General features: G+C 53.1%; 1 protein-coding gene across 1 annotated transcript in view; it reads left to right on the forward strand.

The window, feature by feature from the left end:
• The window catches only part of AFF3 (ALF transcription elongation factor 3), a 178,179-nt gene that overhangs the window by 56,836 nt on the left and 96,825 nt on the right, over positions 1-24,518 (forward strand). Inside the window, exons 2-4 of the mRNA XM_076067341.1 lie at positions 4,918-5,041; positions 10,522-10,774; positions 12,727-13,442. Coding sequence (XP_075923456.1) covers positions 4,918-5,041; positions 10,522-10,774; positions 12,727-13,442 — 1,093 coding nt within the window. The remainder of the gene's footprint in view (positions 1-4,917; positions 5,042-10,521; positions 10,775-12,726; positions 13,443-24,518) is intronic.

Here is a 24,518-nt window from a genome sequence, read left to right on the forward strand (position 1 = left end):
GTTCAGAGTTACCAGACCAAGTTGGTAATTTAAATCGCGATGTAAAATTTCTGATTGGCCCCCTTAAAACCGTCCACATACAAACGTCCACGGGATCAAGACGAATTCAATTTTGGTGCACCACATTTTGCAGGTCCAAAATTGAAGGTTTCATAACCGTAGACTTCACGTAAATTGTGCTGAATTTCAGCTTTGCAGCACTTTACTACGGGAACATTAAAATTTACTTAATTCAGTCAGCGAATCATGACCATCTGTATGTATTAAATATGAAACACATTCTGCCTTTCATGTTACGAATCCAATCTATTTATTCAGGAAAGCCTCTCTGAGCCTAAGCACTGTTTCTAGGAGGGTCCTACATGTGGATTTGTACACGATAGGGAAGCCAGACTACCCAGGGAGAAAACTGAAGCGTGATATGGCAGAACACCCAAAGGTCTGTGCGGATCATTTCATGAACCTACGTGCTGTGCTACTTTTCTTTCGGGTTTGAGGAGTTTCACAAAATCTGCACGTTATCCGCTTTCCAAAGCGCTGGACCACAAGGCGCACGCCACCACACCCGGCCGCTAGCCGGAATGCATTACGTTTGGATTCAGTTCACGGCAAATTCGGCACGCTAAATTTTCCCCATGGGATTTTTTCCAGTTGTGCTCTTTTTAGAGGGCTTAACGAACTGTGAGTCCCCTCTAAATTAATATCTATTTATATAGAACGTACGAATGCCCCAAGGTTGCGGCTTTGCCTGTGGTCTTGCAGCTGACATTCTTCCCAGAATGTGTGCGGACTACTGTGACCTTGCGCACTTAGTTGGCACTCAAACGTAGACCTTGAAGCCCCACAGCCTGGGCTACCGTGTGCCTGCGCATGCTATCGATTGGTTTCATGGGTATCGGCGTTTGTGTGCATACCTGCATCGAAGGGAACAAAAACACACCCTTCCAACGTTCCTTTCTTCCCACACCCACACAATAAATAAGGCACGAGGCTTCATGCAGGATGGTGAGGTACTGTATAGTGGTGAACATGGGTGGGCCTTCATTGAGCAGTGGATTGATTATGGCTGATGAATGTGATAATAGTACACTCATCGGTTGGTTTCTCCCTGTCTGCAAGTAAGATTAGGTTTGTGGACGTTCGGAAGGCGGCACAAGCAGGAGTGGCGGTGTGGCGCAAGTTAATGTTATTCTGAGAACGCTCGGCACACGCAATTTGTATGCGTGCAGCTGTTTTGCGGGATGGCCTGACCCGGACAGCGCGGCTGTGCGAGTGTTGTGTCACTTCGACCCTGTCTACGTACGTGACTAGGCGATGTGTCTCGTCTGGCTGACACGCCGGGGTGAGCTGCTCGGCTTTGAGAGTTTTAAGTCGTGCGCGCCTGTTGCTGCGAGCCGGGGCGCACCTCGACTTCCGTGATGGTGGGTGGCGCAAATTTTACAGGAGCAGAGCCGTACTCTTTTTTTTTACCCACCGTACAACCGTGCCGCGTCGCGGGCCGTACCGGGCCAACAGATTGCCACGGGCCCAGGAGGCGCCGGGTTGTTTTCCCGCTCCAGAATCCTGGTCGTGCCGCTGACGTCGCACGTGACAGAGACAATTTTGAGGCCTCCCCTGGCCCTGTAGGGCCCCGAGTTTGACGGTGTGGTTCTGGCTTGGCTTGGTAAATAGCCAGTGGGACAAACCATCCATTCTGCGAGGTGTCCTGTGCTGGCACGGCTCATTAGTGCCGGTGGAAAAGGGGGCAATGGGCGACCGGGGTAGATTGACGTTAGATTTACATGCGAACTGAAGGCGCGAGTGAAGTTTGCGCGGTGCAGTGTGTCCAGGTGACAGCTGCTGAGGATATAATAAGAGACCACTGCCACCTGAACCCCACCTCATGCAATGATGCTCATCCGGTCTCATTGCTGCAATGTACAGTTCTTTGGCAATCCACTACTAAATGAGCCTCATGGCGGTACCTCGGGGTACTAAATAATACAACATGGCCGAGGCAATGAACTATTTAATTTCTGGGACATCATTTTTTCCAGGTGTGTACTTAACTCCGCGACTGGGGTACCAATCAATCCGAAATCGGTGCCACTCCGCGATGTCGAAACGCAGCGAGGACGATGGCGCTGAAACCTTGAACGCTCGTACGCACCGTAGTGGTGCATCGTGTACAGCTCCTCGAGATGAGTCGATTGCCGCATCGCCGGCCATCAACAGACTAAAAATGACTGCACCACGGACATTGTGCGAGAGCCGGGGTACCGCTATAAGGTTCATATGAGCGTCTCCCCACACCGTGCAGAGTTACTTGGAGGGTTATTTGACCTTACTTCACCATGCTGGTCAGTGCGGATTGGTGAAGGTGGGGAGCAGTGACGTTAAGTACAACATCAGATTGCTGCACTGCCCTCAACGTAGGCCCGCAGCCTGTCGCACCTGTTAAGCATAGTGGTCACTCTTAAGCACTTTCCTTGCTGCCCTAAAGCCCTCTTATGGATCATTATCCCGACATGGGTCTTGCTTGCTTTGATCTGGCCGATCGTCGTGGGGTTGGTGGATCTCGTGAGGATGAGAAGGTCTGTGCCACTGCAAGGTCAGAACAAATTGCCGAGATTAGGTTTCGTAGTGAAAAGAAGAAGAAAAAAAAACCTGGCATGTGTCGATTCCTCTTGGTTGCTTAATATTAATGTGGACTTAGATTCACAATGGGCCATGTGAGTCTTTGTTCGGTATTCCATTTTCAAATTCCACGTTGATGGACCACGAGCTGGGGGTTACGGTTGGGGCGAGGGCTGGGGCTACTGCCATCGTTTGTTTGGGCCCTGACACTCGTTTCACGAGTTGAAAGGCGCGCCTGTGAAATAAAACGACGGTGATTGATCTTCTTTGGTTCTTTCGGTAAAGTCACGTAGAATGAGAATAAAATAATAAATTGATAAAATAAAATAACACAATAATATTCTCACGACGTTGCGGCCACAACACAAGCGGCCTTCATCAGGTGAAGGGACGAGACTGTCTGGTAGGACAGCTAGGACAGCGCTGTCCTACCAGACAGTCTCGTCCCTTCACCTGATGAAGGTCGCTTGTGTTGTGGCCGCAACGTCGTGAGAATATTATTGTGTTATTTTATTTTATCAATTTATTATTTTATTCTCATTCTACGTGACTTTACCGAAAGAACCAAAGAAGATGAATCATTGCAGTCACGAAAGCTTTAAATCGAGATGGTGATTGAGTTGACCGCGCGGATAGCCGGCTGGCTTAATTCGTAATTACGAAAGGAAACGCTGTAAACGCGCCCCTCGAGTGCCACGGCTCTCGGCGGCGGCACATCCGCGCCAGGGAGGCAGAGACCACCGATTTAATTAAAAACAAGAAAACCAAGTTCCCGTCTCTCTTTCGCGCGCATGTGCCCCGTTTTAAATAAGGCCACACAGGAGCTGTTTTTTCACGTGGCCGTGTTTATTTATTTATTTGCTTTTTTTAAAAAAAGAACCCACCTCGTGTTCGGCTGAGGGCGATTCCTTCATAAAATTTAGCGAGATCTCAGTGCGTCCCTTTCACAGTGGCCCGCGGGGTCACCGTGTCCCGTGCTGTCAGAACTCGCCAAGCCAAGCACTTAGAGTGAAAAGATTCCTGCCGCGCGTTTCACCGCGCGGCCTCAGACGGAGCTTTCACTCGTCGCCTTTTAACGCTCGCGATTTTATTTTAATGTTTTTTTTATTTGCCGCGCTCGATGCCGGGAAATGTCCGCGCGTTTATTTACCGTGCATAATTCGCAGTGTCGCAATCTGTAAACGCCGGCGCGCCGGTGTTTACCGCCCGCGCCGTGATGCCACCAAGGCAGCTCGCTTTAAGCGTGCGTGCTTTTTTTTGGGCCCTGTTTTTGTCCAGCACCGCTGCCCGTCGCGCGTGAAATTTCAGACCGCGGTCGTTTTACGTGCCGCAACAAAAATTCGTTGGGCCGTAATGAAAGGTAGACGAGCGCCGGACGCATCCACAAGCGTCGCGTTCAGTCACTCACTTGCGTACGACCGGGTCGGGGTAGACGACGATCGGATGAAGTGATGAACTCACGTAGTCAGCGCGCTGCGGGTGGATTGTCGTTATCGCAGCACCGGGAGAGATGGTGACGGCTTGGGAGGGGGAGACCTTCTTCCAGCGGTGGATTTATCGTAGCTTGCGATGAGCTGCCTTCCAAAACCTCGATTTCCTCTCTTGCCTAGGCAGCCTTACAGTCCATGGACTATCCAATTTAAATGTAATAATTCACCTTCAAAGGATTCGGTCAATTGACACAATTTGGGGGTCATGATTTGACGGGGAGCATATATTTTGATTTAAAGCTTTCGTGACTGCGGGGATTCATATTCTTGGTTCTTTCGGTAAAGTCACGTAGAAGGGAAACAATAAAATAATATAATAATATATTAATGACGCATCTACGTGACTTTACCGAAAGAACCAAGAATAAGGGGAGCATATAATTACAGAACATTCGTGGATTTGTCTGCACTGCCCTCTGCTGCTCCCCACGTAGCCCTGCAGCAGCCTGTAACAGCTGTGACACCTGCTTTACATGTACTTGGCAATCGCCCATCAAAGCACTACCCAGGCTTAAATTTGTTTAGCCGTAGAGATGTTATGAGAATGGGCACATTGCAGGCGAGTTGATCGTGAGCCATTTGAGCGTGTTGAGGTCGAGATTCTATGTTGGTAGCCGAAATCCCATGAATAAAATTCCACATTCCCATGGCCAGGGCCAAGACATGGGTAAGACAACTGCTATAGGCGTGAAAAACAATTAGTATTGTATGATTTCTTCACGGGATTGAGTTGTGTTCGCACGGCCAGCCTGTTCACCGGCTCTCTCTCGCCCTCTCGTCCCGACCCCACCGACCCCTCGCTCTCCCCCAGCTGCTTCGGCAAGGACCGGGATGCGCGCCGCATCGAGGAGTGGAAGCGTCGCAACCAGAAACTGGCGTGCCGTGACGACGCCGTCTCGGCCTCCTCCGCCACCCTCTTCTCCGCCCCCTACAAGGTGTGTGAGGTGGGGGGAGGCCACGCGAGGCGGTCGCGCCTCAGGTCGCCGCCACCTCTAGAGGTAACAAACACACCGGGGGCATGGCGTGGGGAAGAAGATTATCTCGCAAGGCCAACAGAGGGGAGAAGTGAACGACGTGTTTTAACGCGTTGTCTTGGAAGGGCCTCCACGAGTGGGGGGGCTGTAGAGAGAGCCGCCACCTCTTGGAAGGTAATCGGCCAACTCTTCCACGTCTTGGAAGAGGTCGGCGTACCTACACTTTACCCCCCGCCACCCGCGGCCCGCCCACCGCCTGGATGTGGTTGTGCCCATTTATACCGCTGGGTGAAGAGACGCAGTAGGGGTACGGGGGTGTAATTTAATAAACTTGCCCCATTGTCGGAACTCACGCACCAGGAGATGGGCTCAAACCGGCGACCTCTGGCTTGCCGGTCCAGTGCGCTAAACTTGACACCACGGAAGCCTATCTTTCTAATTGTCTCGCCTCGGGTGCCATTACGCAAGTGACACTCACCGGGGCTTTCAATTTTCTCGGAAGATTTCCCAGGACGGTGGCCTCGAGAGGAGGGCGTTCCTGGGAAAGCCAGGAGAGGTGGCGGCACCGTCGCTCGCACACAGCAGGCCACGGATATTTCTCTCGCAGCCATTTTGCTGTCACCGAGCTCATCGCCGACACGTTTTTTTATGTTGTTGTCTCGAAAAAAAATTCCGCTCCCGAGCTGATCCTGAGAGAAATATTGTTGGGGAATTGATTTTCGCATTTTTTTTGTTTCACCACGGATGTGCAGAGTGTTATTTTTTTGAGACCATCGCTCCCTTTTAGCTTTCACTCACCTGTGTTTCGGGGGCTTTGGGCCCTTTAAATATGGTCCAATAAAACGGAGTTTATTAAAATTTATGGCCTAGAATTTGTTATGCAACGTTCCCATACAAGCACTTGCTTTTATTACCGTGCAGGGCCGAGTTTCATTCACGGTGAACGTCACATTTATCACTCGCGCATGCACACGCACGGGCAATCACACATACACGTGTGCTCATGTGCATACACGCGTGAACACATACACGCGTTAACACATACAAGCGTGATTACATACACGCGTACACACTCACACATACACACGTACACGTGCATGCGCGCGACCATATATTACGTGCACACACTTACATATGCACACGTGCACACGCACACACATGCATGCACTTATACAGAGTCAAAAGTCCCCCGTATAGAATTAACAGGCTGTTGGGGTAAGTGCTGTTAGCGAGCACCTATTAAGGCCGACACGGCAAACAAAGGGGTGAATGGCCAACATCGTACCCGACCGATGTTGTTTCACCAGTGCTGATGCGTATACACTGCTCCAGTTACCTTTTTTAAGACTGAGTCGACCTAGGAGAGGCCAAGGACAGGCTCAGATATTTGTCACTGATGTTAGCCTTGAGCGGGAATCAAACTCGGGTCGCCGAGTTCATAGCGCAAGTGCGCTTATTCACACACTTCCACACACGTACTCCCATCCACGCACAAACATATGCACATATGTCAGCAAGCACACACTTTCTCACACACACACTTATATAAACACATTTAGAAAAACGCAAGTATGCACACACATACACGCATCAGGCCGCTAACAATTCATTGTAAAAATGGGATTTACAATTTATTAGTAACAGATCATTGTAAAATTATCTTATTTTACGCTCGTGTTTTTTTTTCCCCTTTAAATCTCACAATTAGGATGTCCCTTTAGATTTCGACGCGGTTTTTTTAAAGTCTATTTTAAAAAAAACTAAAATCCTCGCAGTAATAAAGTTGCCAAGACTTCACACCACGGCTCTAATTAAACGTCTACTAAATGAGTGCGAACCGTTCGCTCGGAAATGTCAACGCCGGCCCTCTTCGCCGGCCCTCTTCGCCGAGCCTTCTCTGGCGCGGTCCAGCGTTGCGGCCGGCCCATTCTCTCTGGCTCCGTTGGCATGCGACGCGAGCAAATACACGTGCTGGCGACGCTGATATCTATTACATTTTCCGTTCGGAATGGCTCGGACAGAGACGTAATGCCCTGGCCCCCCTCTCCCCACCCCTGCGCCCTAAACCCTGGAGGCCGGGCGGCCGGTTTTATGAAGATCCATTGGCATGCAGCGTATGCTTTTGTTGGGGCTCAACTGTGTCTCCGCTGTTAGAATGGCAAGACCCAGCACTAGTGATTGCTGCTGCCTGAAATAACACGCGCGGGCACGCACGCACAGACAACGATCCCGCCGTATAGCCTTAACGGACTGTTGGGGCAAGTGCTCTTTGCCAGCACCTTTGAAGGGAGGCACGGCGCACGAGGGGGTTGGTGGTCAGCACCACGCTCGGTCGTTTTAGTCTCCCTAGTGGCTATATTTACACATTGCATCAGGTACTCATTTGAGGCTGAGTCGACCTAGGGGAGGCCCAGGACTGGTTCAGATAATCGTCAATGGTCTTGGTCGTGAGCGGGAATCCAGCTCGGGTGACCAGGGTTCGTAGCGCAGCACGCTAACAGTTGTGCCACGCATCTTCCAAACAAAAAACCCCGCAGAGCCTTTAACAGACTGTTGGGGCAAGTGCTGTTAGCGACCAATAACAACAACAACAGCAGCCGCCATTCACCGCCAAGTGAAGGTGATGTCATTACAATGGGTTTGCCAAGCTAGATGCACTTTGAGGCCACGTGAAGTGTCGAAGACTCCGTGACAGGAGGTCACGGGACAGACCCAGCTGCTATTGGTTAACTGACTTGGATGACTGGCAGATGCACCACCACCTTTGCTCCTCACCCTGCAAACTGTTCGCACAGTTGGATCACAAATACACACAAACACGTGCGCGCTAACACGAACTTCTAAACACAAACACACAAAGATACAAGCACGGGCGGACTTGCACATGTCATCATCGGCCATGGTCAATCCACTGCTGGATGAAGGCTTCCCCCAGGCCCCCGCCATCTCTCGCGATCCTGTGATGTAATAAACCACCCAGCACCTGCACACACATGCACGCACGCACACAAATACACCAGTGTATATATATTACCAATTTTCACTAATGTTATCCATGGCTAGGAATCTGACCTAAGTCACTGGGTTTGGAGCGCAGTGAGCTAACCAATGTGCGGCCAGTCCCCACACGAACACGCATACACAAAGATCCCTATACAGCGCTTTATTGACTGTTGCGGCAAACATTGTGTGCGAGCACCTGTTAAGGCCGGCATGGCACACCATAGGATGGTGTTTCCAGCACCATGCCTGCACGCTTTTATCTCCACCCCCCCCACGATCAGGTTTACACACTGTATCAATTACTCGTTTGAGGCTGAGTCAACCTAAAAGAGGCCCGGGACAGGCGCAGACAACCACATGCCACTGACGTTAGCCATGGCCAGGAATCTACCCAGGTCGCCGGATTGCAGCACAGCGTGGCACTTCCGCTTCGCACACCCGAGCTTAGAGAACGCTTCAGTATCCATGCATTCCCGTTACGCAAAAAGGGAAACTAATTCCGGCTCATGTTGACATGTCAAACGCTCTCATTTATTTCATTTAACAAAAACTGTCTACCGGGATTAATCGTCGTCGGGTGAAGTTTATCGTCGTGGCAAATGTAGTCCTTTGGTCACGATCACCGCTGCCGCTCTTCACATGAAAGCTTTTCATGGGAATCGTTGTGTTGTAAAAAAGAGAACGTGTATATGTGTAGGGGGAAAGGAGAGTGAGGGTTAAAACAAAATCAATGACATTACGGATTTTTTCTATTTGATTCTGCGGGAGGCCTGAGACTCACGCTGTGAGGCAGCCGCTCACAAAGGTCATCTCATTGTGCTGAAAATGTTCGTCTGAGTCATGCACACTCCTCATTCACCGGCCCGCTGATGGATTTATACCGCACCCACGTTATGATGTGTGTGTGTGTGCGCGCGCATTTAGACACGCGTTTTTATTTGCACACTGACGTGGTGTAATGGTTAGCAGTCCAGACTCGCAACCCACAGATCACCAGTTCAATTCCATTCCATGTCCTGGCACAGTGGTTAAAATGGTGTGGCAACATTTCTTAAATCTCCCCACCCCCACCTGTATTTGTCCACACTTAGTTGATCAGCAGGCCGCATATGGTGGGGTAAAGTGTGGGTACTCCCACCTCTTACGAAATATCTTGCCAGTGTGGAAGAGGTAGCCCAAATAGCCCCCCCCCCCCTCCAAGCTGCACTCTGACAGGCGGTGGCACGAGCAACAAATTTACAGGGCTGCGCCTTTACCTCTGCTTTTGTTTGCCGGACGCGCGCAGCGCCCGGTCGCTTGCGTACGTCGGCCTGCGTTTCAGGAGCACGGGTCGTTATTTCCCCGACTCTGACGCCGTTCGTTTCCTTCGCTCCGTTTTTCCGGTCGGGAAATATATTTCCGCGCACGTTCATTCCCGCTTGCTGGAAGTCTGCCTCCACCGCCGAGCCCGCTCGGCTCGTTTTCAAGTTACGCGGGGAGGAAGGATGTTAAAAATTAACGGCGCGGCGAGCAAAAAAAACCAAACCCTTTCGAAATTGCCACGAACATTGCCCCCACCACCTGGGCAAACCGCGCTTATTACAGCAGGAAAAATAAACAGCACGCGTGATGTAATTTTACATACACTGCTATTACTGCAATACATGGTTGCAAAAAATATATAGATTTTTGTTGTTATATATATGTGTTTATTAATGGAATGCTGCCACGGTTGTGGCGCGTGCAAATTCAATATTCTCCAAACTAACGAGCACCTTCAGGCGCATGTTGTCACTAAGGAGCAATCCATTACCGCCTCCCGTGCACCGGAGAACCCGCAGAATTTACTTATCAACAATTTTCTATTCCCCGTAATGGCATTTAAACATAATAACCCATTCGTGTTGCGCGGGAGGCGATGATTTTGAAGCAAGGCGAGTAGAGGTGGCCGGGCTGCGGTGGCGGTGACTCGTGACGTCGCGGCAGAGCCGCCGGAGAAGCAGACGCTCGCGAGCACGGCACTCGGCAAACAGCGAAGGCGCAGCCCCCGCACGCGCTCGCTCACGCCGCCGCTGGCAACGGGGGCTTTCGCAAAGTGTAGCGAGCTCTAGACAGACCCTTCTAGGAAGGTATTGTGGCCAAACTGTTCCGCGCAGGCCAGACGTCGCACACTTTACCCCCACCACCCCGCATGATGTGCCATTTGGCAGCTGTGGTGCACCCATGTGTGCTGCTGGGTGGACAGAGGCCGGGCAGATTTGATAGGTGTACTCATTGTTTACATGGTGCGCCGGACGATAAAACGGCAAGCCTCTGCATTTCAAATCCGCTGTGCTGCCCAGGCATAAGTTACGCTCGCTAGATGCGACTCGCCATAACGTTGAGACTGAAGGCCGTTACGGGGGCCGGGCGGTCCACGATTTCACTTTTCATCCCGTCGTCTTCCGCTGCTCCCCCAGACTAACGGCGACGAGATCTCGAGCCGCCTGGAGAGCACGCTGGGAAGCTACGACGAGATGAAGGATATCATCATTCACCAGTCCAACCAGAGTCACCTGGTCGGCGTTGCCAAGCCAGCCGGAGGATCTGGACAGTCCGGAGGAGGGTCCGCGGACACCGCGACAACCGGCGGTGCGGAGAAGACCCGGCCGGGCGTGTCGGCGACGTCGGACTCCTGTGGCGGGGCGCAACCCGCATCGCGCGGGGATCTCGGTGAGGGCTGACGTGCGGGGTGTCCCGCTTATGGTGTTCATGCTCTGTGTCGACCCCGGCGGGTTGGGGGGGGGTATAGACAATAATGGCATAGAGTTGATGCTTTGCGGTAGATTTGGGTCGTGCGTAGAAGCGTGTCCTTGTCCTGCGCTGGGTGATAATGTGCACATGTTGAGCTTCTTTCGCACCGTCGTAGTCAACCGCGCTAATCAGGGGTGCGGGGAAAGGACACCGAACTAAACAAAAAAAGCAGTTGTAAAGAAATGAGTTTTCAATCTAGGTGTAAAAGTGCCTAGCTCCAGTGGCTTTCTAATATAGGAAGGAAGAGCGTTCCAGACGGCCGCAGAAGCGCATCTGAAAGCGCACCGTTTTTGTTCGATGGTTAGCCAAGGAGGACTGGAATTTGCGCGATGACTGTTAATGCTCCTCGACAAGATGAGCAAGGTATTGCGGTTAATTTGTGGCAAGCACCTTGTGTTTAGTGAGTGCGATCTCATAATGTATTCGTTCGGCAACCAGAAGCCAACGCAGCTCAGCGAGCACTAGACGGACACGGTTGGATCATCATCACTCATGATGATGACATCATCACTCATGATGATGACATCATCATCATGATGATGACATCTCCCAGTTACATGCTAATTTCTGACTTTAACACCCTGCTGATCCAACACTTTAACACAGTTATTTCAATGCTAAATTCTCCTGTTTGATATGTAATCTCCTTTGTCAAGGCGCTCTGCTCATCCCACCTAGCTTAAAAGACGCTGCGAAGCTTAGCAGCGTTCATTGAAGCGCTGTCGTCCCGACAGTTCTGTTCCTTCACCTGAAGAAGGCTACTTGTGTTGTGGCCGAAACGTCGTGAGAATTGTATTTTATTATGTTTTATTTTTATTATTTTATTTCCATTCTACGTGACTTTACCGAAAGAACCAAGAAGATGACATCATCATCATGATGATGACATCATCATCATGATGATGACATCATGATCATGATGATGACATCATCATCATGAGTGATGTAGCCGCAGCGGTGGCGTAGAGGTTAGCGTGATGCGCTGTGAAATCGGCGACCTGAGGATGCGGATAACTGAACTGATGAATGAAATCCGAACTCATCCTGGGTTCATCGTGTTACCAACCCATACTCACTGGCGTGGTGAAGTATGGTTAGACAACCCCTCATAACTGACACTGCATGGACAACCAATAGTGGATTGACAAATAGATGTAAGTTATCAATAGATGATTTCGATGACGATAATTATCATCATCATCTGCATCATGGTTTTTAGAATCCAATGGAAATTCCTGAGGTTCAAAGAGCTAACCTAAGGTCATCTCACAAGACGGATGACAAATCAACCCTCTAGTGGCTTTCTAATATTTGAATTCATTTCCCCTAATATCCACTGTGTGTTGAGGATCCCGCGTTGTGGAATCGGTCTTCCACACTGTGATCAACCACCACCACCACACGAGGTCAAAGCAACACACTCTCGCTCACCCACCCACTCATTCACCACACTGCAGGTCGCCTCACCTCTCTCTTTCTGCTTCTTCCCTCGCACCGCTCCACTTTGGAATTCCTTCCCAATTTCTCCTTTCCCCAAAGCTTTTACAACAATGAACTTGCTCAATTCAAGAGTCATGTTACACACTTATCCATTACAACTTTAATAGTGGTGAAGAATAAGAATAGGTTTTACCCTTTCTGGCAATAAAACAGATACAAATTTAATAGTGCTGTTTATTGCTGGCCCCTTGACGTTTTGGGCCGTTGGGCCCTGTGGTCAGAAACCCTGTTACAAAAACAAGTATGATGACTTCAATGATTAGCAGTACGATGATGGTGACGTCAGGATGAATCGTGACGATGCTGACGATGATGAGTCGGGAATGGACTCCTAACGAGAGGGGCTCGTGAACTTTCCTCTCCGGCGCCAGGCTCGGCTTCGGCCAGCGGGTCCGGTCGTCTCCAGCAGCAGCGCCGGGGGACTCACGGGCACCCTGAGACGCAGCACAACGGGACGCGGCCTGCCACCATTGACCCGGAATCAACCGCGACTTCATTATCATCATCATCAGCTGCATCGTCTTCGTCCTCCTCGGCTGCCTCCTCCTCCGCAGCCGCCGGCTCCCGCGACGGACACTCTCGACCACCGCGATCCGATACCGCTGGCAATAAAGCAGCGCAAGCCGCGCCGAAACCAACCGTTTCGTCTTCTTCCTCTGCCTCCTCCTCTTCCACCGGGGGTGGCACCAACCCGGGCGCCAACAAGGGCCTCGGCAGGACCTCGGGAGACAGCCGCGCCCGGCACGCCCCCCGGTCTTCGTCCGAGCGCTGCAAATCCGGCAAGAGCGGCGCTGACCCAGGGACGGCCGGCGAGACGGCGCCCGGCTCGGACGGCGGAGACACGGCGAGCGGCGATCCCTCGGCCGCCATCCTGCCATCAAAGCCCCAGCTGGTGCCGCAGAAGCCCACGGCGTACGTGCGGCCCATGGACGGCCTGGAGCAGGCGCTGGTGGCCAGCGAGCTGTCCCGGCCGGAGCTGAAGGGAGGCCCGTCCGGGGGCTGCACGGAGAACTCTGCGTGCGAGGAGGTGGAGGGAGGGAGGAGCAAACTCTGCAAGATCCTCATCCCCCAACCACAGCCCGTGGAGGTGAGCAGTGTGATTGGCCGAGGGGGGCGAGGAGCGTGATTGGCCGAGGTGGAGATGAGAGAGCGACAGTGATGGATGTTTTCCACCAAATGAACACGAATGTGCCTGAACTTGTCAAACTTTGGAAGCTAAGCGGAGTTGAGCCTGGTTAGTACTCGGATGGGAAACTGCCTGGAAATATTAGGGGGTTGTGGGCTTGGGCTGAGGTAGCCAAGAAATGACAGTCCAGCCATGACCTATTGAATCTATCTCTGTGGAACTTTGAATGTTTCCCCAACATGACGTGTGGTGGGTTTCCTCCGGGCTCTTCGGTTTTCTCCCACGCGAGGCCAAAGCGCCACAAGTGCAATTGGCCAAAACATCCCAAGGCAGCGGGATCCTCCTGAATCGGAGTCAAGAGGCGGTGGATTCTCGAGACTCGACACCTCGCATTCCCGGACGGTTTTTCGTCCAAGTACTCGCCAGGCTCATGCCTGCGGAGCTTCTGAGAGCCGCTGAGATTGGGCGCACCGGGGGGGGGGGAGGGGGGGGGTGATTTGGTCGTGGGTGAGATATGCAAGAGCTACGGGCACCTTTAAAACGAGCGCGACGCTTCGCGGTGTGGCTACATCTCGCGCACACTTACGGAAGGTTACGCCTCCGTAATTATAGACGGCAGAATAATGTTTATTCCGCACCGCTGCCGACTCGGAACACACCATCTAAGCCGCGACGAGCGGAGCCAGCCGAGTGCCGTCGTTCGTTTCACGAGAAGATGTAACGGTTACATCGAAACGGTCGGTGTCCTGTTCCGTTTGGGACTCGTACATGTGCCCGCAAGTCCCCTGCGCTTGCCCATTATCTCGCTTGGCCTCGGCGCAACACTCGCGTGTCCGGACGCGCAGCGGCGGCTGGAGCGGTGCGGCCGTGTGAAGCGTCTGCCTATTTATCGGCTCTGGGGGGGGGGGGGGAGGCACTTTGGATCGCACGTCTACACTCTTAGTTATTTGTCCGAGGCCGTGGAGGGCCGGGCTCTCTGCCTCGCTCTCCCTTCCCCCGCAATCCCCGACCTTCCGACGTCCCTGCGCGTCCGGGGAAATTTGGGTCATCGAGGCTGGCGTTCGCGGGCGCGCTTCTGTCGCGACCCGGCCACGCGTTGCAAATAACCAAGGAATTGTTTTTATTTGGGGGGGGTGGGGAGATGGGGGAGGGGATGATGGGGGAGGGGTGATGGGGGGGATGGGGGGGATGGGGGAGGGGGTGATGGGGGAGGGGGTGATGGGGGAGGGGGGATGGGGGGGGGTTGCGCGAGGATCAGGCTTATTTCTTATTTCCGAAGCGCACAGAGCTGTTGTTGATAATCCTCCCGTGACGTGCTCTCGGGTCGGCCGGATGCGGGTGGCTCAAACCGTCAGCGGCCGTGCACTTGGAGGCGAGAGCATCTGCTCCTCCTCCCTCGGCGAGACCCGGGGATGACCTCGCTTCTGCGCTCGTGTTAGGCGCGACGATTGTGGCCTCGCGCGATGCTTCGGTGCCGTCGCGCGGCAACGACTCCTCCGTGTTGTGGCTTACTCGGTCGCCCTTCGGCTCTTCCTCTGCTACCGCTGCCGTGGTCTGGAACTCCCTTCCCCCAGCCATCCGTGATGTCGACTGCCCTACCCAAGTCCATGCTCAAGACTTTCCTTTCTTCTTCTGCCTATAGCTAATTCTCTCTCGCTCTCGATTCAGTGTCTGCATTTGTACTTCTACCATCGTGTTGTCTCAATTCCTTCTCCGGCCTCTATAGTTCTACCCATCGCTCCCTGCTCTACAAATCCCTCTTCAAACTCCGTGGAGGGGCACGCTTCCTCTATTTGTACTGCGTCTTGGGATGCAGACACAATGAGGTGCTTTATCAATACTCTTTGGTTCTTTTCGGTAAAGTCACGTAGGTAAAAAATAAAACAACAAAAATCACGACGTTTCGGCCACAACACAAGCGGCCTTCATCATGTGTTGTGGCCGAAACGTCGTGATTTTTGTTGTTTTATTTTTTACCTACGTGACTGTACCGAATAGAACCAAAGAGTATAATGGATCTTTGCAGTCACGAAAGCTTCAAATCTAGAAGTGCTTTATCAATGTTAATTCTCTTGCACAAACTTGCATAAAAACCCATAGACTCGCATGAAGGTTCCTCAAATTGACGTAGACCTATGGCCGACTGTGTCTCTGAATGATATAAATTACCCCACAGTTTCCGTGCAGCCTCTTGAGATGCGGGGTGTCTTTCAGACGCCGCATGAATCCACGTTGCATCGCGTTGCCCTGCCGTTTGAGCCCTCCTTACGCCCGTCACCGTGCCGTCGCGGCGTCCAGCGCGGCGAGCGTGACGCCGAGTCGTGGCCGGCTCCGGCGCCTCCCTGGGTACTCTGCAGCCCGGCGCCCGCACCCCCAACCCCCCGCCGCCCAGAATGACCGTCGCTGCCGCCGAGCTCCGGTTGCAAGAGGAACGATGTTGCGGGAGCTTTGATGATGTGATTTTAATTAGTGGCTCAGGGCTAGAGAGGGCGGTGGCACCGACCCGCGCAGGGGCCGTGCGTGCCGCCCATCAATCACGCGCGGCGCGGCGCGTTTTCCGCTGCCGCGCTGCCGGTTAATTTCGGGCCGCGTCTCGAAGGGCGATCCACGCGGTGCAGGTGAGAAGGATTAATATCTTCACCTCCCCCGCTGGCCACCCGCCCGCCCGCTCGCCCGGCTCACTCGTCCCGCCCGCTCGTGCAACGGCGACCCGGCAAGTGGACAATTCCGCGGTGCCCCGGGCGAGCGCGCCGAGCGAGGGAATTCTTCCTCCGCCGTTCCTCTTCGCTGCTGCCTCGCGTGAACGCTTCGATAAGCGTGGCGTAGGGTAGCCTCCTCCCGCTCGGCGAGCCCTCGTTAAGATCCGCCACGCGCTCTCCCAGGTAGGGACCCGCATTTCCGTCTTAGATTTTCGCGTACTTTGCGGTTTTTTTATTGCGGTTTTTTTTGTAAAAGTCGCTTTTTGTAAAAAAATCTGGGATGACTGCGCCGTTCCGAGTGACCTGGCGACGTTCTGCCCGAAACGTAAAACTCCACGTCCACTGCCGCAGCATCTGCCAAGATGCTGCATTCGTGGCGGAAAAGAGGTCAAAAATACAATTATAATTTACAGTCCGTTGTCAATTTACTGCTGGATGATGAAGGTCACGCCACAGCTTGCGGTTCATTCGGGTTGTGTGACGATAGTTCCTCTGGGGTTGGTAGGGTTGGTGGGGGGCCAGGAATCAAACTCTCACACGATGGGGTTTGTAGTGCAGGGCACGAGACCGCTTTGCCGCCCCTATCCCTCCCTGTGGAGTAAGTACACAACCACCATAATGCGAGCCAACGCGCATCATTAAATACTCGCCGTACCCGGCGTAGCGTACGCCGATCTAGCACTTTTTTACTTGTATTTTACAATCAAAGATTTATCTTAAGGTAGATAGGAGATAGAAGATGGATAAAAACGTGATAAATAAGATATAAAAAGATAGCTATAAGATAGATGTAAAAGATAAGAATAACATTTTACTATTAAATAACTACATCATGTATATTGCCTCCATTGCAATCGGAAACGATTCAAACCCTTGAAAAGTCCACTGAAGAGGGCAATGCACATTCCGTACAGCTAAAATGTGACTCTTCAAAAAATACATCGTTGATATTTCCTCTCGTGTCTCGTCTTCGGAGCCGAAGCAGACGATCCAGGAAGAGGAAGCCACTGAGTTGTTGCAGACATCCTGAGCCTTTCACATATAGAATGATGGCTCGGTCGGGCTCGTTCGCAATTACAAATTGCCGCAACGTTATTGCAAAGGGGAGCAGGAGATTTGCCTCCCCGGCGCTGGGGGTAGGGACGCGTCATGGCTCGAAGGGACGATGGTCGATGGCCAAGAGTAATAGCGGAGTGGCCGCCAAGGAATGGAATTCTTCGGAGAGAGGGCGTCCACTGGAGAGATGGAGCAATTAAATCAGTTTGCGTGCATGCGTTCGGTGGATCGTGACGCTGCAGGATAATGGGAGGTGTTGGTGACTTGGGGAGGCCTTCATCCAGCAGTCAATCGACCGTGGCTGATTATTAGGCGTCCATTTAAAAACTTCCATGCGAGCGCCATGCATAACAGGTGTTATGGGCACGCTGTAGGCAGAAGAAATCCATCGTTGTACTGCGCTTCTGTGCTCCCACGTCCGCCTTACGCTTCCTCGCCTTCGACGACCCACGGGCGATGAGTGCGGCGACTCGCGCGCGTCCAAACATCTCTCGCGACCGACGAGGCATGAGGGGCGGCCTTCATCCAGCAGTGGATTGACAAAGGGCTGAAAGAAAATAACAAGTGCATGCGGTATTCAGGCCGCCAGGCAATTACGGCAGAAGCCCCACGGTAGCCGGGCAGAGCTGAACAAGCAACAACATCGACAGCAAGGGGCCCTAGATATGAACGGCTGCAGCCAAATTCTGCCACCAGCCGTCACACATGAAAAGGGCCCTTTAAACATTTTGCGGCGGTAAATCGCGCGTGGGCCGTGGGAGGGGCGGCTGTGACAGCTCAGCCCCTGGGGGTCCCCCCCCACCGCCACCTCACCCCCACCCCCTCACCCCCACCCCCTCACCCCCACCCCCAGGCAGAGCGGGTGGGTGGATCGTGCTCCCGATTAGCTCTCTCACAAAAGCACAGCTTGGGACCCCCAGCTCCTTATCAAGGTTTTAGCATCTTATCAGTGACTCGGGCTTTTATAGAAAGCTGAAGAAGCCGCTTTGTTTTAACAATCGGCAGCTGTGGTGGTGGGGGGATATGGCTGTTACTGATTTTATTTTGTCCGTCTCCCTCTTGCGGCCACGGAGTTGCGTAATTCGCCTCTCCTGACATTTGTGATGCTGCTGACCATTCTAACAATTAGCTTTGCCCAGGTCTGAGACAAATTAGGGCGTTTTGTGTGTTTGCGTAGATTTTACGTGAAGTGACCTTATGAACTCTATAAAGTTCTGGGCCAAAGCTGTAAATCTGACAGTGGCATCTCATGCTTGGGTCCTCTAAAGCTTTATTCATGGCTGGGTCACAGCCTTGCGCACACACGTACACACACGCCCACATGCGGACATAAAGACAAATATCCCTCGTATAGCCTTAGCAGACTTTTGGGGCAAGTGCTGTTATTGAGCACCTATGAATGGCGGCACGCAACACGAAGGGGTGGCTGGCCAGCACCACGCCGGGCCACCTTTGTCTTCTCAGTGGTGATATTCATACATTGCACCAGGTTCTCATTTGATGCTGAGTCGACCTAAGGGAGAACCAGGACCGATTAAGATAATCGTCACTGGTGTTGGCCGTGAGTGGGAATTGAACTTGGGTTGCCCGGTTTGTAGTGGGGCACGCTACACGTTGCACAGCACAAACGCACACCCCACACATCCCACTCACCAACACACACGAACACACGTGTTCGGCGTGAGTGACACGCTGTGCTCCGCAAAGTGGAGGTGTCACGCCGCAGTGAATGGGAGCTGATCACCCCGACGACACGCAATAAGTGTCTCTCAGAATTCCGCGGGGCTGTAGATCACCGGGCTCGAGGTGCTGCCCGGGAGTGGTTTGCTGCGGTGTAGCAGGCGCGTGTTGGCGGTTGTCGCTTTCTCGTTAGCGACGCGCAGAGCAGAGGTGGCCAGTTGGCTCAGAGGTCAGAGGTCAGAGCGCTGAGCTAGATCCTGGGTTCGAACCCAAGGTTTCAGCCACTGCTCGTGAATAAGCCAGCTTCTCACCTGCAGTGAGTTTATGGTGTCAGCCCAATGACTGCACCAAAAAAGACCCATCACATGAAATTTTGTAGTGCGCTTAACTTAGATGAATTCCAGCTCAGAGAGTTCCATGCATTGATTTGACTATCGTGTGACGAGCATTACACTCACTGGCAGAGTGGGTGGACAAGTGCTTCCCTCTACTGTGGACAAACGGATCAGTCGACGGGATTCTAGAGGTAGCTCTATGATATCTGCTTCTGTGGGCCCTTCTTTAACGTGGGGCGCCCATCATGTTGTGACGCAGACAGCAGAATCGGGATGAAATTGGGCGAAAAGATAAAAAGAATATGTTTGTTGAAAGGACACAGTGATTGGGGTATACTGTGTGTCGGGGAGCCCTTGGGTCGTCAGAACGGTTGGCAAGTGGACCGTGGTGGTGGAAGTGGTGGAAGCAGCCGCTGGAAAGGCCCCCAACTCTGTGCGATTGTCCTCTCGGAGATCGTCCAGTCCCGAGCCGGCTCGCATGCGAGTCGTCGACGCGTCAGCAGAGTGACTGCTGACGCGTCGACGGCTCGACAGTGGATGGTAAAGACCCCCCTCCCTCCACCGCCCCCCGCGTGACAATTATGTGTTTGTGGCATTGCACAAATACTGAAAAAAATTATTAAAATACCCGCCACTGAAGCTAAATGATAAAATAATAAAATCAGAATGTTGCTGTAATGGTCAACAAAAGTCAAAAGTGGACTCCTGCTCAAATGAACATTGAGACAGTGCTCATATCCTGTTCATATCCATAACTCAGTTGTGGAAATTCCACATTCCTATGGTGGTGATGAGTCTATCCACAGGATAATTAACGGTAGACTCCCTTTCTGTTGATACACATCTTGACTTACAAAAAATTGTAACGAAATTTATTTATTTTTTCAATTGACCAGATAAAAATCCAGTATTTGTAAAACGTTCAGTTGAGTTCACTGTCATGGTGGGGCTTGGGGTTCTGTCTTTTAGCATCCACGCGCATGCGCTGCACCCAGACACACAGCCACGTGGCCAGTGATCAGTAACGAGGCGCTATCGCCCGTTTACGCATCAAATTAATGCGGCACGGAGACTGAAAGAGAGAGTGTAAGAAAAAAATTGCATTTTACGACCGCCGCTAAAGAGCCGAACGCAGCCTCGGCAGCCCGCCGCTCCCAGGGAAGTGCATTAAAGCGCTCTCCTCCATCCAGAAATTAACTTGATAAATCATATAACGTCGCGGATGAATAACTCAAGGTCTGAGCGCGCGCCGTGCGCCAAAGTGCGAAATGCAAATTAAACGAGCGCGTTGACCAGCGAAGGTCAGGGACGATCGCGGCTGCAGCTGCAGCTGCGTTCGGGGGGGGGGGGCGAGCGAGTGAGCGAGCGACGGGCAATCGACACGGGGGTGGGGGGGTGCTCGCGGGCGTACAGCAGCGACAATTACGGTCTCGGCACCGCTCTCGTGTCGAGGGGACGCGGAGGGGTGGGAAGACGGGGGCGGCAGCGGCATTGTCTGCAGCCATAGCAGCGCGCCACTGTCGCGGGGAGGCGACGGAGTGGCGCTTATCCTGACGATGACGCCGATTGTGGCCGCGCCGGTAATGAAATCACGGGCCCTGGCATTAGAGGGGGGTTCCCACACGTTGAGACTCCGGCGTCTAATTACGGGCCCTACGATGTTGGTCGATTGGGGTGAGCTTTAAATAAAGAAAGAAACAAAAAGGGCAAACAATATATATTTTTTATTTCGCTTAATGTCTGAAATGTAATCGTGTCTTCGAAGCTGAATTGTTAAGCGAACAAGGGAGATAAATCATGCATGCGCGTGGTTTCTGTTACGCTTTCTACGCTGCACTGGTCCGTGGAAGTGTTGAATTCGTGATTATAACGTTACCATCTGAGTCACATGAGATGTCATGTGGAGCGTGACGTACGACGTCCTGACGGCATGGGGAGGCTGGGCTTGCGCATAACATTTGGCCTCATCGCCTTGGCCACAAAGGCTTCACTATTTTGTAGATTTTTTTTATCATCACCGTTTCAGCAAACCCTTTGATACATTTTGGTCAGTTTGCTATGGGGTAACATTATGCTAAAATGTAATTTATGTTGGATCTCCCTTACGATAATTATTGTGACCCCCTGCTACAGACATGAAAGACCGATGGAACTTTCAACATCAGTTTGAAGGCATTGACACCGTGGCGTCGTCCCGAGTTGTGCTCCGGCTGGGCGATAGCCAGCGCATTCGGTATAGGTGTGACCCATCTCTCCCCACTCGCGCGCCCACCCTCCTCTAGCCCACGCTGCTGTCGCCCACCCTCCTCTAGCCCACGCTCCTCTCGCCCACGCTCCTCTAGCCCACGCTCCTGTCGCCCACCCTCCTGTCGCCCACCCTCCTCTAGCCCACCCTCCTCTCGCCCACGCTCCTCTAGCCCACTCTCCTGTCGCCCACTCTCCTGTCGCCCACCCTCCTCTAGCCCACGCTCCTGTCGCCCACGCTCCTCTAGCCCACTCTCCTGTCGCCCACGCTCCTCTCGCCCACGTTCCTCTAGCCCACCCTCCTGTCGCCCACTCTCCTGTCGCCCACCCTCCTCTAGCCCACCCTCCTCTAGCCCACCCTCCTCTAGCCCACGCTCCTGTCGCCCACGCTCCTCTAGCCCACTCTCCTGTCGCCCACGCTCCTCTCGCCCACGTTCCTCTAGCCCACCCTCCTGTCGCCCACTCTCCTGTCGCCCACCCTCCTCTAGCCCACCCTCCTCTAGCCCACCCTCCTCTAGCCCACTCTCCTGTCGCCCACGCTCCTCTAGCCCACTCTCCTGTCGCCCACGCTCCTCTCGCCCACGTTCCTCTAGCCCACCCTCCTGTCGCCCACGCTCCTGTCGCCCACGCTCCTCTAGCCCACGCTCCTCTCGCCCACCATGCTCTAGTCGCTGGACGCTCCCCCGAGGCATCATGTTGCCCCTGCTAGTACACCACATGTGTTACAGCACAACGGGAAGGAAGTTCCTCCACTGCCTCGCCGCCTTTCAACCGACACGTGCCTACAGATGCCGTGTTCGCCATCGCATGGACGCGCCCACATGCGCCTACGTGCACACATGCGAGAACATGTGCGTGCATTTTTGTGAGAGTGTGAGTTTTGACCTCGCGCGTATGGGTCCCGTATGTGCGTGCGACCGTGTGTGTATGTGTGTGTGCTCTTGCCTGTGTGTATAAGTGCCTGCGTGTTATTGTGTTTGCCAATGGGGGAGCGACGCCTATTGACACAAAGTGCCTCGGTTCTTTTTCAGTTCCGAGATGCAATGCTCACTCGTACAGAGTGCCGTGGCAAGTCCTTTTAGCGAGCGCCGATTAAAGCCCACACAGGGCACGGGTTGTTTTTGTATCCACAGTGCTGGTGTTCACATGCCTAGTTGATGCACAGGGGTGTTCACATGCTTAGTCGACCCACAGGAGGTATAGGAAGGATTCCGATACCAAATGCCACTGATGCTATCCATGGCTGAGGATTGAACCCTGGTAAGTGGGTTAAAATGTCAGTACACGCACACACGTACAAAAATACAAAGATATGCCATACAACCAGGCGCTGTTAGCAAGCGCCTATTAAGGCCGGTACAGTGCTGTGGAGATCCAACGCCCATTCTGATACCATTTAAAACTGTTGTTGTCCATGGTTAGGAATTTAACCCAGGTGGCTGGGGATTATAGGGCAGTGCACCCGTCAGTGCACCGGCACCGCTTTCCACGCAGACGTAGACGCACACGTGCACGCACATACACACACGATAAAAAAAACCCACGGTGACTCATGTGCGAGCCACGTGAGGCTTTGTGAGGCCTCTCTCTCGCTCACTGCCCGCCTGCTGGACCCATCCGCCCAGCTGTTCGCCCGGTTTTGCCATTCATGTGTGCGGCTGGCAGTTGAACTCTCTGGCCTTGATGGTTGGGCATTAAATTGATAAGGGCACGCGATCAGAGCACGCGTGTGGGGGTTGGTTGGTTGGCGTGACCGCAGAGGGGCGGGGGTGGGCCCCCGGGCGTTAGGGGGGAGGGGAGGGGTTGAAGGCTTGGTCAGGGCCAGGTCTCTCCGCGTTTCCACTTTTCGGTTTGTCACACGCCCAAGGAATTTGGAAAATTTGTAATGCGTTCCGCTAAAGGAGGCATTCGCAAAATCGCTCATTACTTTTGATTGATGGGTATCATAAAGGGTCCCTGTGCCCCATTGTCTCTGGAATGCCCCAGTGCACATAAAGGAATGAAAAAAAAACAGAGAAGGTGAATAGATACCTGGTGAGTGACCCACGCAGCAGCAACTAAAGCCTCGTGGAGGTCGTAGGTGTGGCGCTGGCAGAGGTGGCACTGACATCACGTGACGCTGCCACGCTGTGGTGGGGTTTGGGCAGGACACCCGCGTGAACAATGCCAGGGCGCCTCCTTGTCTCTCACGCGAGCGTTGGGGTGCAAAGTCACCGAGTGCCGACCGACGGCGATTGTCGCCGTGCGTGCACGCGTTTGCCCCGTGCGTGCACGTGCATACACGTGGCGCCTCTGCGTATTCGTCCACACGTTAGAACGCTGGCCACACCACCCCCTCGTGCGCTGTGCCGTCCTTTCACGCGCGCTCGCTAACAGCGCTTGCCCCGACTGTCTCTCAAAAGCCACGGGGCGGGGGGGACATCGTCTTTGTCGGACCGCGCGTATTTACACGCACGTAACTCGTGGAGCGTGTGGTGATTGTCGCAGCGCTGATGCGTCGGCACGCGTGCTGACCACGTGCGTCTTACCGCGTGCGTCCATACCATGTGTAAGGGCCGCGTTCGTTGACCTGAAACATGCAGGGCCCGTGCGTGTGAGCGAAGGAGAGCCGTGTCTGCGTGCAAATGCGCGTGGTCGCAAGCACGCACGCACGCTTGCCCACGTGTCTGAGCGAACGCACACACGTGTGTCCACGTGTGAGTGCACATGCTGGGTGTTTGCCAGTGGGGGAATGATGCTTATTGACACCCAGTGCTGCCCTTTCTCAGCACGGAGACCCACGGGGGGTAATTACCGCACCGCCGCTCGGTCCTCTCTCTCCACCACCACTCTCTCTCTCTCCCGCGCGTCTTAAAAAAAAATTCCATGCAAATGGGGACTTGCGCTTAATTAATGCTAATTGCGGCTGTTACAGCCTGTTATATGTGACTGCCTTTTTTAATTCATCACATTCTGCTAAAGGTTGAAACACAATCAAATTGCAGCAAAGTAGCTGTCAAATTGCATTTAAATTTATTTAATGT

This window comes from Petromyzon marinus, chromosome 16 (genome assembly GCF_048934315.1).
Source record: "Petromyzon marinus isolate PM22_M1 ecotype Great Lakes invasive population chromosome 16, UKy_Petmar_22M1.pri1.0, whole genome shotgun sequence".
Taxonomy (NCBI): domain Eukaryota; kingdom Metazoa; phylum Chordata; class Hyperoartia; order Petromyzontiformes; family Petromyzontidae; genus Petromyzon; species Petromyzon marinus.